At 37.0% G+C, this 20,113-nt stretch overlaps 1 protein-coding gene across 2 annotated transcripts in view; it reads left to right on the forward strand.

Annotated features, from left to right (window-relative positions):
• The window catches only part of MRPL13 (mitochondrial ribosomal protein L13), a 48,326-nt gene that overhangs the window by 2,616 nt on the left and 25,597 nt on the right, over positions 1 to 20,113 (forward strand). For both annotated transcript variants that reach the window (XM_047726740.1, XM_047726741.1), the window contains exons 2-3: positions 798 to 921; positions 13,771 to 13,864. In XM_047726740.1, the coding sequence (XP_047582696.1) occupies positions 798 to 921; positions 13,771 to 13,864 (218 nt within the window). The remainder of the gene's footprint in view (positions 1 to 797; positions 922 to 13,770; positions 13,865 to 20,113) is intronic.

Raw genomic sequence — 20,113 nt, forward strand, 5'->3', positions numbered from 1 at the left:
GTACTGCAAAGACAATGGTGTATGCCTGAGGCAGCTTAAAAATGTCTAAGCAGCTATTTAAAATTTAAGTTTATTCAGCATCATCCATCTGTACTTGTCTAGCTATATTCTGTTACTGTATTCTCCCATGGAATTGAACTTCTGAATAGTCTTCAGTTCCCACTTGGTCACTCACCTTCCAATTTAATATATCTGTTAGTCTCGAAACAATTTTGAAGACCTTTATAAACAGTTTCTACTTTCATAAGAGTTTCTCATTACCATTCCAGAAAATGCCATAGTATAAAGGAAAATATATCTTTGAAATGTTTTAAATAAAGCATCATTGGGAGCGCCTGGGTGGCTCAGTCATGAAGTGTCTGCCTTCAACTCAGGTCATGATCTAGGGTCCTGGGATCAAGACCCACATCGGGCTCCCTGCTCAGCGGGGAGTTTGCTTCTCCCTCTCCCACTCCCCCTGCTTGTGTTCCCTCTCTTGCTGTCTCTCTGTCAAATAAATAAAATCTTTTTAAAAATTAAATAAATAAATAAAGTATCATCCACATTGCAGATAGAAAAGCAGACAGGAAAAATTACTGTGTTTAAACTTTGTAGAACGAAAAAAGAACCTCCTTTTCCAGAAATAGAGATGAAAACAAAACAAACAAACAAATTTAATTAAGCAATCAAAGGATCTTTTTGATCTATTATTGATGTTAACTGTAGAATATTATGTGATAGTATACAATAATAAATTTGATTATTTCCATTTTAATTAGAATTTTCTTTGTTTTCTCTCTGTCTTTTTCCTCCCCCAGCAATGGGCCACTTTTGCTCGGGTTTGGTATCTTTTAGATGGGAAAATGCAGCCCCCTGGCAAACTGGCTGCTGTGGCATCAACTAAACTTCAAGGATTGCATAAACCTATATACCATCAACTGAGTGAGTATCATTTTAGATCTGTCGCTAGTAACCGTAATTTTCATACCAGAATAGAATCTTGAAGAAATCTGCCTGAACTACTTCTGAGGACCTCTTTTTTTGCTACGATCCCTTATTCCATTCTTGCAAAAAAACCTACTGGGGCACTAAAATGAGTTTGGTTTATTCATAAAAAAACCATACAGACCACTTTGCCTGAGACAGCCCCATTTCATGCCATTACAATAGCAAATTATCAGTAGTCCTCCTTTCATTCTCAGATATCCTGATTGGGACTATAAATCAGATGTTCACTCTTACATGTTTCTTCATATGGTCATGCGCATTTGAGTAGAGTTTCTGAAAATGAAGAAATAAGTTTGCCTTCTCTTCTAAAAACCTTTTCCTCTAGAGAGATGGATAGAGCTAACTCGACGTGAAAAGTTTACTGTTTTTAATTGATAAATTTGATTTTCTGTAACCTTTTTTGAAAACAAAAGAAAAAAGTTGTGTTGATACTAAAAGACTTTTGCTTATTACATGTAGCTTTGATTGACTTCACTTAACCTGGCAGTTCAGGGACCACCCAGCAAGATCTAGGTGTCAACTCTTACTGTTCATCTTTTTTGACCTGTCAGCATTTTTTGCAGTTGATCATAGTTTTAACTTTTTGAATCATGAAGTTGTAAATAAATCCCTATTTAAATATATGTAACATTTTTAAAGAAAATCAACAGTTATAATGACGAAGTAAACACGCACATACTCAACATTCGGGTTATTTCCAATTTTTTTTCCCATTACAAACAATATTACTGTCAGCATTCTTATACCTTTTCCCCAGTGCATATGTGGAAGAGCTTCTCTGAGGTGTGTCTACAGGACAGGAGTTACTGGGTTCAAAAGTGTATGGGGAACTAGTTAGTCTTTATGCTGATGTCCTAGAGAACTTGTATTATCCCTCCTCTTCAGTAACACTTGATGTTTTCATTGTCTTTAAGTTTGACTACTCTGGTAGACGGGAAATACACTCTCTTGATGGTTTTGCATTGTCCTGATTGCAGTTGGTGCTGTGTATCCTTTTCTCTTTATTGACCTTTTATCATTTCTTCTTCTGTGAAATGTCTGTACGTGTCTTTTGACCACATTTCCACTGAGTTATTGGCCCTTTACATTTTTGTAACTTTTATTGTGAAAGTTTTCACATTTTTAAAAAAGCTCAAAGAGTAGTACAGTGATTTTATACCCTCCACCCAGATTACAGTTATAATTTACCATCTAATATATGTTATATTTAATACATAATTTGACATGTAATTTTTTACTCAATCATTGGAAAATAAGTTGCAGATTCATAGTAAATCCCCCTGAATGCTTCAGCTTATGTCTTCTAAGAATAAGAATACTTCCCTATATAACCAAAAAGCCATTATCACACATAACAAAATAAACATGATTTAATTATGTAGTTTAATATCTGGTGCATTTTCAAATTTCTTTAGTAGTTCCAAGAATATTCTTTATAGCTGTTAATTTTTTTTAGGTCAGGATCCAACCAAGGTTTATGTATTGCCTTCAGTCGTTATGTTCCCATAGTCTATTTATTTGTTTATTTATTTATTAAGATTTTATTTATTTATTCGACAGAGAGAGAGAGAGACAGCAAGAGAGGGAACACAAGCAGGGGGAGTGGGAGAGGGAGAAGCAGGGTTCCTGCCAAGCAGGTAGCCCGATGTGGGAGCTTGATCCCAGGATCCTGGAATCATGACTGGAGTGGAAGGCAGATGCTTAATGACTGAGCCACCCAAGCGCCACTAATCTTTTTAATATAGAATAATCCTGTCTGGAGTGCCCAGGTGGCTCAGTGGGTTGAAGCCTCTGCCTTCGGCTCAGGGCATGCATGATCCTGGAGTCTTGGGATCGAGCCCTGCATCGTTGAGCTGTCCGCTCAGCGGGGAGCCTGCTTCCCTTCCTCTCTCTCTGCCTGCCTCTCTGCCTACTTGTGATCTCTGTCAAATAAATAAATAAATAAATAATCTTAAAAAAAAAAAAAAAAAGAATAATCCTTGTCTTACTTTCTTCTTGCAGTTAACCTTTTGGGGAGTCCAGGCTAGTTTTCGTGTAAAGAACTTTCTTATTAAACACGTTCTTCATTTGTTCTTGGACGCGTTCTCTTGTTAGTTCCTCCTTCCCAGTTCCTTTATTCTTTTCAACTTTATAATTGCCCAGTCTTCTCTCATTAAAAATTAGGAGTGCTCTGGAACCTGGTCCTTGGATCCCATCACATTCATTAAGTAATCACATTCAGTTTCGTATCTCTATCTTTAATATCTTTTATTATGCTTATAGCTCCCAAATTTATATCTTCATTTTTGACCTTTTTCCTATATTCCAGACTCATATAACCATATTGCTACTCAGCAAATGTTCTTAGGTGTCTGGTAGACATCTTCAGCATGTTACATGTGTTTAACTTGGAGATATCTTACTTCCTGGATTTCCCCCACCCATACCAACCTGTTATTTCTAGGTTCCCCATCTCAATTAACAGCTTCTCTAGTCTTTTTCTTACTCTAATCAAAAGTCTTACCTTCATTTTTGACTGCTCTTTGTTCAACTCCCTGTAAAGTGTGTGTGTCTATGTGTATATATATATGTGTGTGTGTGTGTATATGAAAAAATATATGTACCTGAAAGAAATATATATATATCTGAAATTTAGTCACTTCTCATTAACTCTCTTCTCACTGTACTCTCTAATCTGGATTATTCCAAAAGCCTCCTCACTGATCTCCCTGCTTCTGTTCTTGCTCCAGTAGGGTCTTTTCTCCCCAGATCAATTACAATTATCGTTTCCAAATGAGAGTCAGAGCAAAAGCCAAAGTTCTGTCAGTGCCTTACAAGGAACTACATGGTGTGGTCCCTGTTATCTCCCTGAGTTTATTTCCTACCTCCCTTGAGTAATCCACTTAAGGCTTACTACTGTTTCATTAATATACCTGCCAACACATTTTTGCCTTAGGGCCTTTTCACATTTTGTTTTCACTGCCTGCATGGGATTTTCCAGATTTATGGCTTTTCCAGATTTATGCATTGCTCCTTCACATCTTTCAGACTTCTCCTACTTACATCCTGAGAGAGACCTTACCCAATTCCTCCGTCAGCTCCCCCTTTCACTTACTATACTTTATGTTGCCTTTTAAAAAATATTAGCATTCACTGATTACACATATTATATAAATGTGCATCATCCACCTCCCTCTACTAGACGAAGTTCTAAAAGGACAGGAACTTTGCCTGAATTTTTCACAGCTAGAAATGCCTAGAATAGTGTTTGACACATATTGGACAGCATAAATGTTTTTTGAGTGGATATATGCATTCATGAATACTAGTTTTGAGAATGAAGAAATTACTTTTAGTCAGGGCTGTAGTATTTCAGCTAAGTTAGATTTGGGATCTGTGGACCGAGGAGGAAAAGATGTATAGATGGTTTGATTTGGGTAAGAGCAAGAACATAGGAGTTCCTCCATTTCTCTTACTTGCTGTTCTCATCTTTCTCTTCCCTTAATGAAAATTTCACAGTAAGCCCACAGCCTGTGCAGTCTTTAAGTACAGAATTTGAATGTAAGGATTCTGTCATGGTGATCTTTGTTCTGCAAGCACTTAGTACAATGTCTGGTCCTTCAGAGATGCTTGTCAGAAATGTTTTGTGGAATGATACTTTCAAGAAAATGTTTTATGAGCACAGTCAGTTCTCATTATTCACTATAGTTCTGGTCTTTAAAGTAACCATGAATTCTGAATGAGAGTGGACACCGAACCATTGCTTCTAGGGGAGACACAGAGTTAGGTTCCTATGAGCCTCTGGTCACAACATTTTTTTGTCAGCCAGTCAATACATAGTCTTGTTTGTTTTATGTGTGTTTCTGTTTAAAGACACCTTGTTTAATATACATTTTGTTGACCTCACGGCCAACCACAGAGTAACTCATGACTGAATAATGCTTATCGAACATACATTTTCTTTGTAAGACACACTGGAGCCTTCTTGCACTTAGGAACACTACACAGCACTTGAGCATCAGACTTGAGGGATATTTAAAAAGTAAAGGCACTTTAAAAAGCACAAAAATGCCAAAAAGCTAGGATTAAATGGACCATAAAGAGACACTTGTTTATGGTAAAAGAGCCGAAACAAAAGACAGTCAGTGCATTACACTATTTGACCTCAGTTGAAACGAGTGCATCAAGCCATTCACATTTTTCACTGATGTGCGTGTGTCTGCAAATGACTGAGAAAACACTGTAGGCATTAAGATTACAAAGAAATTTGAAGAGAATAGGCAAATTTGTAATGTAGAATCTGTGAATAATGAGGAGCACTTGGACTTCCAAAGTAAAATAGTGATCAGCAGACTTATACATGACTGATTAGAAATTTCTTTACTTTAAAAATCTTTTTTGGCAGACAAGGAGAATGCTATAGTCCTCGAATTACCAAGTCATAGAAATTAATTCCTTAGGCCTTCAGATATTTTGTTTTTCTGCCTCATTTATATGAGAAAACTAAAATCAGAAGAATAAAGTGACTTTCTCACTGTCACTTAGCTGCTAGATTATAATAGAACTGGGACCAGAACCCAAGTACTTTGTTTCCTCAGGTAATAATATTACCCATTCCACTTTACTGTGCTGATTCTTAGCTGCTTGAACAGTGTTTTCCTGCTGATTTTTTTTTTTAACCTTAGCAGTGTTATTAACAAGGTGATATACGAGATCTCTTAGGTTGTTTTTGTAGAAATACAAACAGTACAAAATTTGGGAAAAGTAGAAATAGTAGTAAGTATAGCACTTACCAGTTCACTGAATTAAAGTTCTGCTTTCCGGTAAGCAGGTCATTATTGGAAATGTATTCCTTAGGTACCTAATGAGAACATTCTGCTAGAAAACCAGATGAGCTTTTGTGGCTGCCTATCTGGTCATCCTTTTCTAGTAAAGGAGAATAGCATTTCTATGAAATTAAAAATTTACATTTTAAAGACAAAGAGTTATTTTTGTTTCATTATACATTTTAATGCATAACATAATCAGCAAAACTTTATATCCACAAGATGTCACTAAAGTCAAGACTTAAATTGCAAACAATTTTCAACTTAATAAACATTTCACGTTCTAAGTTTATTATTTTTTTTTGCATTTTTTTTTCTTTTCAGTGTTCCAAAATTCATTGTTTATGCACCACACCCAGTGCTTTATTGGCTTAATAAGCACTTACTAAGCAAGTATTATGTGCTCACAATCACTGGAAACATGTTTTTTTGAAAATTGACATACAGTTTCCCAGAAGAATAACACTATAAGTGATGGTCGTATATCCAGGAGATTTTAAAAGTTAGCCAACAAAACAATAAATAAATAAAAGATAAAAGTTAGCCAGTAATATATCTAAACATGATATATATATAACATTTGAACTGCTTTGTAGGTTGAGTGGACTTTGTCAAGTGTTGTAGAAAACCAGCTCTCCACTTACAAGATTTTCTTTTTTTTTTTTTTTTATGGAAAATGTGGTCTGTGTTGAGCTGGAAATAATGTGGAACTAGGAAAAGCATTCCTTCCTCTTTCTAATTAGAGCTGCCCTTCTGAATTTGGCACCCGAGAGCTTTTTGAGCATGTTTCTTTGTCACTGATAAATGAAAAGAAAGGACACATGGTAATTTAGGATTACGACTTACTCTTCATGAGGATTCCATTCTTTTTGCTGCTCACAGTTCAAAATATTGAGGAGGACTGTATGATCATTTAAAAGCAGCAGAGAAGGGCAGCTTGGCTCAGCATGTCTGCCTTCGGCTCAGGTCATAATCCCAGGGTCCTGGGATCGAGCCCTACATTGGGCTCCTTGCTTAGTGGGGAGCCTGCTTCTCCCTCTTCCCCTCCCTTTGCTCCTCTCCCTACTCATGCTTTCTCTCTCTCTCAAATTAATGAAATCTTTTAAAAATAAATAAATAAATAAATTTTTAAAAAGAAGCAGAAACTTTTCTTTAGCATTTTCTAGTTAGTAGATTATCTTAAAATACTCCTGACCTGCATAAAATGAAACAACACAAGTTGCACACAGTTGTTAACATTATGAATGTTAGCACACCAGACAGTTTAACAAAGATTAGATTAGATCTAGTCTAACATCTAGCATTCTTCCTTGTATTACTAATTTACATCTTGAAAGGACTTATTAGGAAAAAAAAGTTTAGGAATGCTGTTTTAAAAGGTACCAAGCTAACATTTTTCTCTCTTACTATTGAGTTCAGTGTCAATTTATTTCAAATGTCAATTACTGCATCATCTTAGTTTTACAATCTTTTTTTTTTAAGGTTTTATTTATTTATTTGACAGACAACGAGAGCAGGAACACAAGCAGGGGGACTTGAGAGGGAGGAGCAGGGAGCCCAATATAGAGCTTGATCCCAGGACCCTGGGATCATGACCTGAGCGAAGGCAGACACTTAGCAACTGAGCCAACCAGGTGCCCCGTTAATTTTGCAGTCTTAATTACACATTTATTTTTCCACTCCTCGAATATCATTGTACAAAGCAGTGAAGGAGAGTTTTGTTCCAGGTTACATCCAGAATACTTAACTCCTTTAGAAGTGAATATTTAGATATTATCGGTAAATTTAAACAACACACCTTAATTCCTATCATAGTGTCTTTACAGTCAGTAGATTTTGTGGTAACCTACATGGTCATCTGTCATGTTGGCTATGCTCAAGTTCAGGGATGCCAAAAATAACATTGAATTAGGCATTTGGACGTTTATCTTTCAAGGCTAAAAACAAACATAATGACCAAAGCGAATTTTGTTATTTATCACTAAATTGAAATAGCTATTTTTTAAACATTTCTGAAACTGAAGTACAGAGACCCAATATATAAAAACTGTGCTGCACTGGGGGGCATCAGTGGTGCACTTGGTTAAGTGTCTGACTCTTGGTTTCAAATCAGGTGATGATCTCAGGGTCATGAAGTAGAGCCCCGTATCGGGCTCCATGCTCAGCACAGAGTCTGCTTGAGACTCTCTCTCCCTCTCCCATTTGCTGCTACCCGCCACACGCGCGTGCTCTCTCTCTCTCTCTCAAATAAGTAAATCTTTAAAAAAACAAAACCAAGCAAAGCAGTGCTGCGCTGGCCAAAGGAGGGAGAAGATGCTGGACCCTTGCTCCTGTGAGTCACCTTCTCAGAACCTGACATCTCTATCAAATACAGTTTTAAAACCACTGAGCTGAACCACAGAACTTTTTTTTTTTTAAAGATTCTATTTATTTGAGAGAAAGAGAGAGCACAAGCAGGGGGAGCAGCAGAGGGAGAGGGAGAAGCAGGCTCCCCACAGAGCAGAGAGTCTGATGCGGGGCTCAATCCCAGAACCCTGAGATCATGACCTGAGCTGAAAGCAGATGCTTAACTAACTGAGCCACCCAGGCGCCCCTAAACCAAAGAACTTTTAAACAAGGATTTGGTGCTGTGAATGGGGATGAAAAGACAAGCTACAGACTGAAGGAAAATATTTGCCAACCATACAGCCCACAAGAAAAAACCAAACATATAATTAGAGAATGAGCAAAGTACACGACCAATTATGTGTTGGCAAATAAACATGTAAAATATTTCATTATTAGTTATTAGGGAAATGCAGATTAAAACCACAGTGAGATACCATTGCACATCTATCAGAACAGCTGAAATGAAAAATAGTGGCAACAACAAATGCTATTGATGATGCAAAGAAGCCAGATTACTTACACATTGCTGGCAGGAATGTAAAATGGTAGAGCCAGTCTGGAAAAGAACATGGCCGTTCCTTACAAAACTAAACATAAGTTTACCGTATATCAGTTGCACTTCTGGACCTTTGTCCCAGGGAAGTTAAAACACAAAATCCTGTGCCAATTAATAATACTTCTGTATTACTCTTTATCCCCCCTATATTTATCAGCTCCTGGCATACTGTGTATTTTACTTACTTGTTTATTGTCTAGCTCATCCCACTGGAATGTAAGATTTACTATGAACAGGGATTTCAGTTGCATTCATTGCTATATTCCCAACATCAAGAACAGTACCTGGCATTAGTAAGTGGTAAGTAGATTAATTAATCAGTCAATGGAAAAGGAATATAAAGCAGATTTGGAAGAGAATCCTACCAAGCTTCTATACATCTCCATCTGAATCTACCCTTGTATGGAATCTGAGTAGCTCAGACAATTTTGAATGGTCCTATTTCTAAGGTAAGAACCAGGAGTGTCTCCCATGTAATCTAGGAAAGGAATTGAATGGGAGCCAGACATGATTGAACAAGCCCTATTTACATTAAAGTGAACGCCAGGAATTTTTTTTAACACTTATTGTGACTGGTAACTCCCATTATATAAGAGTCTACATTAAGAATCCTCAGAAGGAAACTTGTGATGTAGGTGGAGAATAAAATGTGCAAACGATAGGACAAAATAAAGTTAAATCGGTATCGTAAGAGAAATTCAGGCATCTTTGTGGACTCAAAGGACGTTGGCTTTGGTGTTAGGAAAGGCTTTATGGAAGGACTGGTATTTATTTTGGAACTTGATATTTATGTGGAACTTAAATTTTTATGGATAAAATTTAGCAAGTGGAAGTAAGTCAGGAGAGTATTTCTAGTGGAAGGAGCAAAGAAAAGATAGGATCTGTATATACATTCGTGTGTGTGTGTGTGTGTGTGTGTGTGTGTGTGTTTTGAATAGAAGTAATGGAATAATGCTTCAGGGAATAGCAAGTATAGTAAGTTGTATGGTTTACCTTGTACGAACTTTGGTGTAGGAAAGAACTGGTAAATAAGACTAGAAATTTTGAGGCTCTCGGGGCGCCTGGGTGGCTCAGTGGGTTAAGCCGCTGCCTTCGGCTCAGGTCATGATCCCAGGTCCTGGGTTCGAGCCCCGCATCGGGCTTTCTGCTCAGCAGGGAGCCTGCTTCCTCCTCTCTCTCTGCCTGCCTCTCTGCCTACTTGTGATTTCTCTCTGTCAAATAAATAAATAAAAATCTTTAAAAAAAAAAAAAAAAGAAATTTTGAGGCTATCCTGTAGGTCTCTTTGAATACCTTATATGAAGAATTGGTATGTGGTGAAGTACAAAGGTGATGATGAAGTCTTAGAATATAAGTGAGATTCGGTGGGGTGCGGTCCGGAGCGGATGACCAAGGAAGAATTCTTGAGACCTCTTTTGTACAAAATGGTGGTTTATTAAAGCACAGGGACAGGACCCATGGTAGAAAGAGCTGCTGCCCCAGGGTTGTGAGGGGTGGCAGGTTATGTGGGATGGGGTCGGGGGAGGTAAGGAAAAGGGAGGTTTCAGTAGTACTTTCATATGCTAAAGAGGACCTATAAGAGACTGGATGCCTTGAGGCCTCGTCATCATCAAGGTTTTTTCTTCTAGCCTGGTATTAACGTGAAGTAGTTGGGAGATTTCTAAAGAAGGTCACATATGTCTCACCCGGGAGTGGGTGCGGGGAAGGTTGCAGGGTGTCAGCTTTTGCTTTGTCCTCAGCCAGCCTTCTGTTCCCCCATCAGTGACACATAACTTTCAGCTAGGAAGAGTCCGTTGAGAAGGATTTCGGAGCTGTCCTCAGAACTTAGTGGAAAGGTGTGCGTGATCAGTTACTGACTGCTATCACTGCCTCCAAATGCCGTTACCCCTGCCACCTCTTTGCCATCCTGGTGTAGTAAAGAGGATAAAATTTGTCTTTGAAGTCACTAGAATTGTATTTGAATCTTAACTTCACCACTTAATTAGCCGTGCGATCATAGCGGAGTTGTTCAACCTCTGACTCCGTTTGCTCATTAAAAAATAAGCTGCTGGGGCGCCTGGGTGGCTCAGTGGGTTAAAACCTCTGCCTTCAGCTCAGGTCATGATTCCAGGGTCCTGGGATCGAGCCCCGCATCGGGCTCTCCGCTCGGCAGGGAGCCCGCTTCCTCCTCTCTCTCTCTGCCTGCCTCGCTGCCTACCTGTGATCTCTATCTGTCAAATAAAAAAAAAAAAAAAAGTCTTAAAAAAAAAAAATAAGCTGCTGGGAGGGAGGAGGTGGTTAAAGCCCACTTCGATGATGTGAGACTTGCAGTGCCAGAAAGTGAACATGAGAGGCCGAGCTCAGGCCCTCGCACGTGGAGGATACAGACTGAATGTTACTTCCTTTCTTTTTTTTTTTTTTTAAAGATTTATTCATTTTACAGACAGAGATCACAAGTAGGCAGAGAGGCAGGCAGAGAGAGAGAGGAGGAAGCAGGCTCCCTGCTGAGCAGAGAGCCCGACGTGGGGCTCGATTCCAGGACCCTGGGACCATGACCCGAGCCGAAGGCAGCGGCTTTAACCCACTGAGCCACCCAGGCGCCCCTGTTACTTCCTTTCTTCCAGGCAATTTGGAGGAAAAAATGTGAGTTCTAGCTTTGGGGAGAAAACGAGCCAAAATACTGAAGCTATAGAACTGAGAAACACCCCTGATCGTGTAACTCCTCATGAGACCTTCAGTTCCCTGACAGGAAGCTTTTGAGTGTCCACTTTGATTGATTTTGTCTGAATTTATTTGGCACCTGATTTTTTAAATTAATTTATTTCATTTATTTAGTTTAGCACTGAATATTATAAAAAAGAGTCAAATAACATTACACATCTAAGGTGAGAATTTTTACAACTAAACTCACAATTCCTATTCTAAAAATTACTTACTGAACTCTTATTTTTTTTTAATCTGGAAGAAATTTCTTTTGGAACATCTCTTCATCAGGCAACAGGGTTCCAATTTGTATTCATTTGGTGCATTTTATAAAGCATAATTTTTTAGTTAAAACTTTAAAATGAAATCTGTCCATTTAACAAGAAATTTAGACAGAAATGATTATACTGTATTCAGGATTTTAGCCTTTAATGATATTGGCTTTTGTTTTAATATGTAATGCAGTAAAAAACCCAAATATTTAATTGCTGGTTAGTTCTATTTAGAGACAGAGAAGTGCTTCTAAGAACATATTTAATAGAGATCTGGTATAAGTTATTGAGGGGGAATAGCTTTTCCCAGATTAGATGTTCATACCTGAGAGATGAAAAAACGTGATTTTCGTCTGCTCTGTAGTATTCTTTCTAATGTCCTTTGAAAGATCCTTTTTGATCTCTACAAATGAGAGTACCTTTGTTTGGAGTAGCTTAAGGTGCTTTTTGCATTCTCAAAGCTTAAGTAACATTTTATAAATAAGTTCAGCTTTTATTTGTGTAAAAATTTCATTTTTCCTTCACATAAGTGTCTCTGAAAGAGCAAGGACAGGTGTTAAATAACACGGTGTGTGAGCTTTGGCAGATCACTTAATCTTAGCAGGCCTTAGCGTCTTCAGCTGGAAATGTCTGCTCCAAAACTAAGGTAACTTCAGTATTCTCTGAAAAGGTGTAGATCTCTTCTCACCATCTTTGTTTTTCTCATTCATTTGCCCAGTTGCCTTAGTAGCCCACTGTCGGTCACTTAGGAACTTCAGGCAGTTCACCAAACACAAAACTATCTTTTCAGCCCACTCACAGTAAGCTTCCTGGGTCTTTCCTTTATATTTCTAGATTCCCTTTCACTGTGGTAAAGAAAACCTACTGCTTTATCCTCTTTCCTTTATCCTTGTTCCACATAGACTATGTACTTCTCTCTGAAATTGCTATCATTCAAATTCAAAGCTTTGCACAGAATCTGATAATGTAATCCTTAGTTTCCATATATGATATTTATTTATACTTATTTTTTCATTTTTTTAAATAAATAAGCTTTTAGAGTCTTTTTTAAAGTTTCCCTGTTAGTAAAATAGGCATTTATTTATTTAATTTTTAAAATGTATTTGACAGAGAGAGACACAGCGGGAGAGGGAACACAAGCAGGGTAGTGGGAGAGGGAGAAGTAGGCTTCCCGCTGAGCAGGGAGCCTGATGACATGGGGCTCAGTCCCAGGACCCTGGATCATGACCTGAGCCGAAGGCAAATGGTTAATGATTGAGCCATCCAGACACTCCTAAAATAGGCATTTAAAAAAAGTTTCTGATTATTTGATCTTATAATGTATAGTGACTTCTGTGAAAACTGTATGTTGACTTTTTATTTTATTACTTTTTTTTAGTTGAACAGGCAAATTTAGGGGTACTTTCACTGGAAAATTAATACATATATTTTCATTTTCAGGTCATCTGTCTTATCAGATATGCATGTTGTCGTAATTGAGAGTGGCAATTTAAATGTAGCTAGTTAAAATATGGGTGGAAAAAGCCGTGGGTTAGTAGTTAAGTATAAGATCATAGTACTCTATTGTTCTCTGAATTTGGGAAGAATAATCAATTGTGATGTTTTACATTTGTTTTCAATTTGCCTATTGGTAAAACATACCTTTTTACTTCTATATGCGTATTGTTTTCATTTTGTCGTCTATTTTTAAGGGAAAGTTTGTATTAGATATTTAAAGGTATGTTAATATAAACATTTTAGCAAAGTGTGATTATTAATGGGAAAAGACAATAGGAATAACAATAGTTTGCCTTTCAAAGATGTGTTGTTATTATTGGCATCTTTATTATATTCTCTTTTACCTTCCAGTGTTGAGATTTTCCAAATGTCTGGCCAACTCTTTCTATACTTAGATGTTATGTTAAAGAGGAACAGAACAGCAAAATCCTGTTCAAGGATTTTGGTGTTGCACTGTGACTTGCTTTATATTTTTTAATGTGTTGTTTAGATTTTGAAAAGCTTTATAAATAACCAAGATCACATTTTCTTAAAGTCATGGCTTTCATTATAAAATCTTTTTTTCTTTGTTCTTTTTAAATCTAGGTGACTGTGGGGATCATGTGGTCATAATGAACACAAGGCACATTGCGTTTTCTGGAAATAAATGGGAACAAAAAGTATACTCGTCACATACTGGGTAAGGTAAAGCCATTGTCTAACAAACACATGAGAAGATGCTCAGCATCACTAACCATCAGAGAAACGCCAGTCAGAACCATAAAGAGATACTACCTTCCACCTGTCAGCATGGCCAACATAAAAAACACAAAAAATAATACATGTTGGTGAGGATGTGAAGGAAAAGGAACCTTCATGTGCTATTAGGATTGCAAACTGGTACAGCCACTGGAGAAGACAGTATGGAGGTTCCTCAAAAAATTAAAAATAGAACTATCATATGATCCAGTAGTTCCATTACTAGGTATTTACCCAAAGAAAATGAAAACACTAATTTGTAAAGACGTATCCCATGTTTATTGCAGCATTATTTATAATAGGCAAGATAGAAAAGCAATCCAAGTGTCCACTGATAGATGAGTGGGTAATGATGTACACATGTGCACATACACTGGAATATTACTCAGCCACAAAAAAGGATGTGGTCTTGCCATTTGCAACAACATGAGTGTATAATGTTAAGTGAAGACAGAGAAAGACAAATATAATATGATTTCACTTATATGTGGAATCTAAAAAACAAATGAATAAACAAAAAGAATGAGAGCTATAAATACAAAGAACAAATTATTGATGGCCAGAGAGGATGAGAACGGAGGGGATGGGCAAAATGGGTGAAGAGGAATGGGAGATACAGGCTTCCATTTATGGAATGACTGTCCTGGGGATAAATGGTACAGAAAGGGAATATAGTCAGTGGTATTGTAATAGCATCGTATGGTAACAGAGGATAGCTACACTAGTGGTGAGCCCAGTGTGACAAACAGAGTCGTTCAATCACTAAGTTGTACACCTGAAACTAATGTAATCTCATTTGTCAACTGTACTAAAAAAAAAGATAATGCCATTGTCAAGGAAGATAAGCAGTTGAAATATATTACTGTAAAAATACTATTGGTTTTACCAGGGGGTACCTGGCTGGCTCAGTTCAAAGAGCATATCACTCTTCCCCTCAGGGTTATGAGTGTGAGCTCCATATTCGAAGTAGAGATTATTTTTAAAAAAAATTTTTTTAATAAATAAACCCATCCCTTAAAAAAGTAGTATAGATCTAATTTAAAGAGCTATTTTCAAAAATTGGCATTTAAGAAAATACTAATTTTGCATATGCGACATTTACTCAATCAAAAAAACCCACAGAACTATATCAGAACTAGTTATCACTGACCGTATTTGTTTTTCCTAGAAGCTTTCCATGTAACCTCTCTGGTTTAAATTATTCTCATTTTTTAGTCAGTCTTCTTTTTGTTTCCTATAATTCATTCATGTTACTGCTGTTTCCTGAACCATCTTCAATATCTGAAAACATGTGAGATGTTTAAGGAGTGATGAATAAAATCCCAAATTTGGAAGATACGTAGAATCCCCACAACGTACCTTTCAAGATCTGGGTCTCCCTGCCAATGTTTGAATAATAGCCATTTCGTGGCTTATAAGGCAGCCCATTCATTCCACCTTTGAAATGGTTTAAATTTTATTTTATTTATATTTTTAAAGATTTTATTTATTTGCCAGAGAGACAGACACAGAAAGAGAGCAAGCACATAAGCAGGGGAGCAGCAGACAGAAGGAGAAGCAGCACCCCGCCCCCCCCCACCGATGAGCTGGGACCCCAATGTGGGACTTAATCCCAGGACCCCCGGATCATGACCTGAGCTGAAGGCAGAGGTTTAACCGAGCCACCCAAGAGCCCAAAAATGGTTTAAATTTTAGAAAGATCTTTATGCTATTGAATCATAATCTGTTTTTCTCTAGCTTTCCTACTGGTCTTAGTTCTCCTCTTTGGACAGTATAAAACCTATTTCTTCCACAGGGCATCCTTCACGTAATTTTGAGACAGGGATCAGTAAGAGCCCATTGATTTGTCTTTTCCCTAGGCTAAACATCTGTAGCTCCTTCAGAGTTCTTCATATGGCCTCATTTCGACTATCACCTTTTTATCCTGGTCACTCTAGAAAGACTCATTTCTTGTCAGTGTCTTTCTTAACTAAATATACTCACCTGGCTATGTTCTGATGGTTTTCTAGTATAACGGGATAGTCTGGTACAGTACAATAGAATGGATAGTACAATGCAGCCCTTTATTGCAACAGAACTTTTCTTCAAGGCCATATCATTGGGTGGTACACTGAGTTCATGATTAGCTGAAACTCCCGAGTCTGTCTTAAACATGCTGCTGTTCAGCCATGTATATTCCATCCTGTGTGTTTTAGTTACATTTTAACACAACTGCAGTACCTTAAGTTAAATTTTATCTCCAGCCTTTTAAAAATCTTTTGAGATCTTGAGTGTGTCATGTAATGTGGTAGTTAACCCTTCTGCTTCAGGTCGTATACACATTGAATTAAGCATACCTTCCATACTGTCATGCAAGATATCCCTGAAAGGGGTGCCTGGGTGGCTCAGTCGGTTAAGTAGCTGACTCTTGATTTCAGCTCAGGTCATATCTCAGGGTCCTGGGATCAAGGCTGGCAATGGGCTGCCTGCTCAGTGTTAAGTCTGAGATTCTTTCTCTCCTTCTATACCACTCCCCCACTCATACTGTTTCTCTGTCTCTCAAGATAAATAAATCTTAAAAAAGAAAGAAATGTTGGCCTTTATTCTTGGTTAAAATTACTTTATTTCCATTTGCACCTTCTTCTTAGACAAGCAGACTTTCATGTCCCCATCTGTGTCCTTTCATCTCTTGCCTAAGTAGGTCTTAAATGCTGGCAGTAACTTTTCTGCTTCCATTAGCCATCGTATGCTTTATTATGAAATTGTTATTTAACATAACCAAAATAATTCACATTGAGCTTTAGTAATTTCTACTATTAGGAAATCTCTACAGATAAACCAAATTCTATAAAATTAAAAGATAATGGGGGAAGGGAATATGAAAAGTCAGAATAACATAATGTGATAAGAGCAGAAAGGGAATGTATTGACCCAAATGCTATAGTAATTACTGTAGCAATAATATCTGTAGTAATAACTGCAAATGAAGGAAAGTAATAGCACCGCCAAGTAGCAAATAGCTGGTGTGATGCCCTGTGCTGGCAGTGTCCTTTTCAGTCAAGTTCTCTTTTCTAAGGATGAAAACCTAAACTATTGTAAATTATTGGTACCCAGTTATACCTGCTGCTTCACAATCCTTCATTTTAGCCAACACATTGCTATTTCTTGCCTCTCTGCCTTTGCATGTGTTACTCTCCTTCACAGGAATGTTTCTCAAGACCTCTCATATTTCTCCTATTAAAACCTGACTAATGTGTCACCTTTTCTGGAAGGCCTTCTCTATTTCCTCATCCCCCATAGGGTTAGTCACTTTTTGTTTCTGTTTTTCTTGACTCTTCACTTTGTTCATTCACTTCATTAGAGGTACCACTCTTACTATGCTCATAACACGGTTACATTATGTATTGGAAATTTAACTCTAGTTGTAAAAATGTTAATATACAGTAATTTTAGAAAATGCAAAAAAATGTAAAGAAGGAACTAAAAATCATTTTCATCCTGTGGACTAAACATTTTAATACACATACAAGTTTACACCCTTTTCATTTTATATAAAATTCCCAGAAAGCTTTTTGATAAATATTATTGTTAATCACTATGTAGTTGTACACAATACAATTTGCACAGAAAATGATTATTCTGTTTTTTTAATTAAAATTTTTAGTTTCATAAAGAGCTGAAAAACATCTTTATCCATTAGGCTTTTTCAGTATATAGCATATTCTAAATAAAAAGAGGAATGTAATGAATTTCAAGATTTAAGGGATGATAATCTTTTAAAAGGTACTTCCAAACATTACTGTAATATTGCACTAGGAATACATAAGAATGTCTGTGGTAAAGAACAGCTGACACAGTACTGTCATTAAAAACGATTTAATATTGGGGCGCCTGGGTGGCTCAGTGGGTTAAGCCGCTGCCTTCGGCTCAGGTCATGATCCCAGGTCCTGGGTTCGAGCCCCGCATCGGGCTTTCTGCTCAGCAGGGAGCCTGCTTCCTCCTCTCTCTCTGCCTGCCTCTCTGCTTACTTGTGATTTCTCTCTGTCAAATAAATTAATAAAATCTTTAAAAAAAAAAAACAACAAAAAAACGATTTAATAATAAGATTCTGCTACTTTGATGGGCATCTGATTGTTTATGTTGCATTATAATAAGGTATCAATGCTTTCCGTCGTACTTTCTGTGCATATTTAATCTATTAAGAATACTATTCCACCATTAGATAGCATGTAGTTTTTATGAATTTTCTTTATGATGTGCTTTGTTGTATGTTGTGCTTTGTTATTTAACTTTTATATAATTAAATCTTTTTTCCTTTATAGTTTCTTCTGTGTTTTCCAGTCTCAGAAAATCTTTTCTCATCTAAACATTTCATAAACACTCACTTCTCGTGGTTTTAGAGGTCAGGCAAGATGTGTATGTGTGCACCTTGAACTTTGACATCTAACTGTTCAGTCATCTAAAATGTATTGGTATGAGTTAGAAATATAGCCTATGTTAGATGCCTCAGTAGGCATAACTCACTTCGTCATTTTTCCTGTGGACAGGATACTGTTATATTTATTGTATATCTCCAGCACTCAGCACAATAGGCATTTGATATTTACTGAATTAATTTGAATTGAAAAAAATTTGACTAACGTTTAAAACAAAGTTTCTTCTCTTCCATTCAGTCTATCCTGGAGGAAGAAGTGTAACTACTTTTTCACCAGTAAAAATCAACAGAGTATTTATTATACTCTTCAAGTCATTCGTCTGCTTGGAATTTTACGCTCTTCTCCTGAAATAAAATGTAGATGGTATTATGTTTTAGAATTTGGCATCCCAGTGTTCAAAACAGAAAGGTGATCTTTAGCATAGAAGGTATAAAGTACTTTTTTCAGTGGAGAGAATGAATACAGTAATTGAAGTCTAGACAGATATTTCTTTTTCTGAAACTGAAATTCCTTGAAACAAATGCAGGAGTATCACTTTGAAAATTATCCATCTTTAGAGCAGACTTCTAAATCTGCTTCTTAAATTTTATTCCTGAAATGTGGCTTTTTCAAATGTTTTCAAGTCTTGTCGAAAGAAACTTATGAAAGGAATCACATTTAGGTAATCTTTAACTTCTTTTGTAGAGTGCACTGAGCTTATGTTTTCCTTTCCCCTTCCTCAGAAATTGTTTAGGCTGTATTTATCCATTCATCATAATGAAACCTTACATCTATATATTGTTTTTGTTTTAAATTTCTTAAGCACTTTCACAAACATTTTCTCACTGGCTCTTTTTTTTTTTTTCTCTCTCTTTTTTTTTTTTTCTCACTGGCTCTTGTAAAAATCTTGAGAGGTAGATGGAGCAGATAGTATCATTTTCTTTCTTTCTTTTTTTTTTTTAAGATTTTATTTATTTATTTGACAGAGAGATCACAAGTAGGCAGAGAGACAGGCAGAGAGAGAGAAAGGGAAGCAGGCCCCCTGCCTAGCAGAGCCCGATGTGGAGCTCGATCCCAGGACCCTGGGATGATGACATGAGCTGAAGGCAGAGGCCTTAACCCACTGAGCCACCCAGGCGCCCCTCATTTTCTTATGTGAATAAACTCTTATATGAAAAGGTAAAATGAGTTAAATAATATACTGGTAGCCACTGGCAAATCTAGATTCTAGACTGGGGTATGGCGCATCCAAGTTACCAAGCTGCCACCAGCACTATCCCAAGTGTGTATGTGTGTGTGTGTGTGTGTGTGTGTGTGTGTGTGTGTGTGTATCCCATATACATATGTGTGTATATGTATAAATGCATATATATACACATATATATAGTTTTTAACCTCTGTCCGTTTTATATATATTTTTATATGAATGCAATGAAATATTTTATTACTTAGGACCAGCATATTACTCTTAGTGATCTTTTACCAACTTTTTTTTTTTTTAAAGATTTTATTTATTCATTTGACAGACAGAGATCACAAGTAGGCAGAGAAGCAGGCAGAGAGAGAGAGGGAAGCAGGCTATCCACTGAGCAGAGAGCCCATTGTGGGGCTCGATCCCAGACATTCTGACTTGGTAGGAAATGTGAAGCATATTGGTTTACTGCTTTTTCTTTCTTAACTCAAGCATGATAAACTGCCCCATAATGAATGAATGAGTGAGTGAATGAATGAATGAAAACTTTAATTCCCTAGAAAGATAATTATGTCAAGAATTTTCCAAGATATGGAACTTTTAT

Source organism: Lutra lutra, chromosome 4, assembly GCF_902655055.1.
Source record: "Lutra lutra chromosome 4, mLutLut1.2, whole genome shotgun sequence".
Taxonomy (NCBI): Eukaryota; Metazoa; Chordata; class Mammalia; order Carnivora; family Mustelidae; genus Lutra; species Lutra lutra.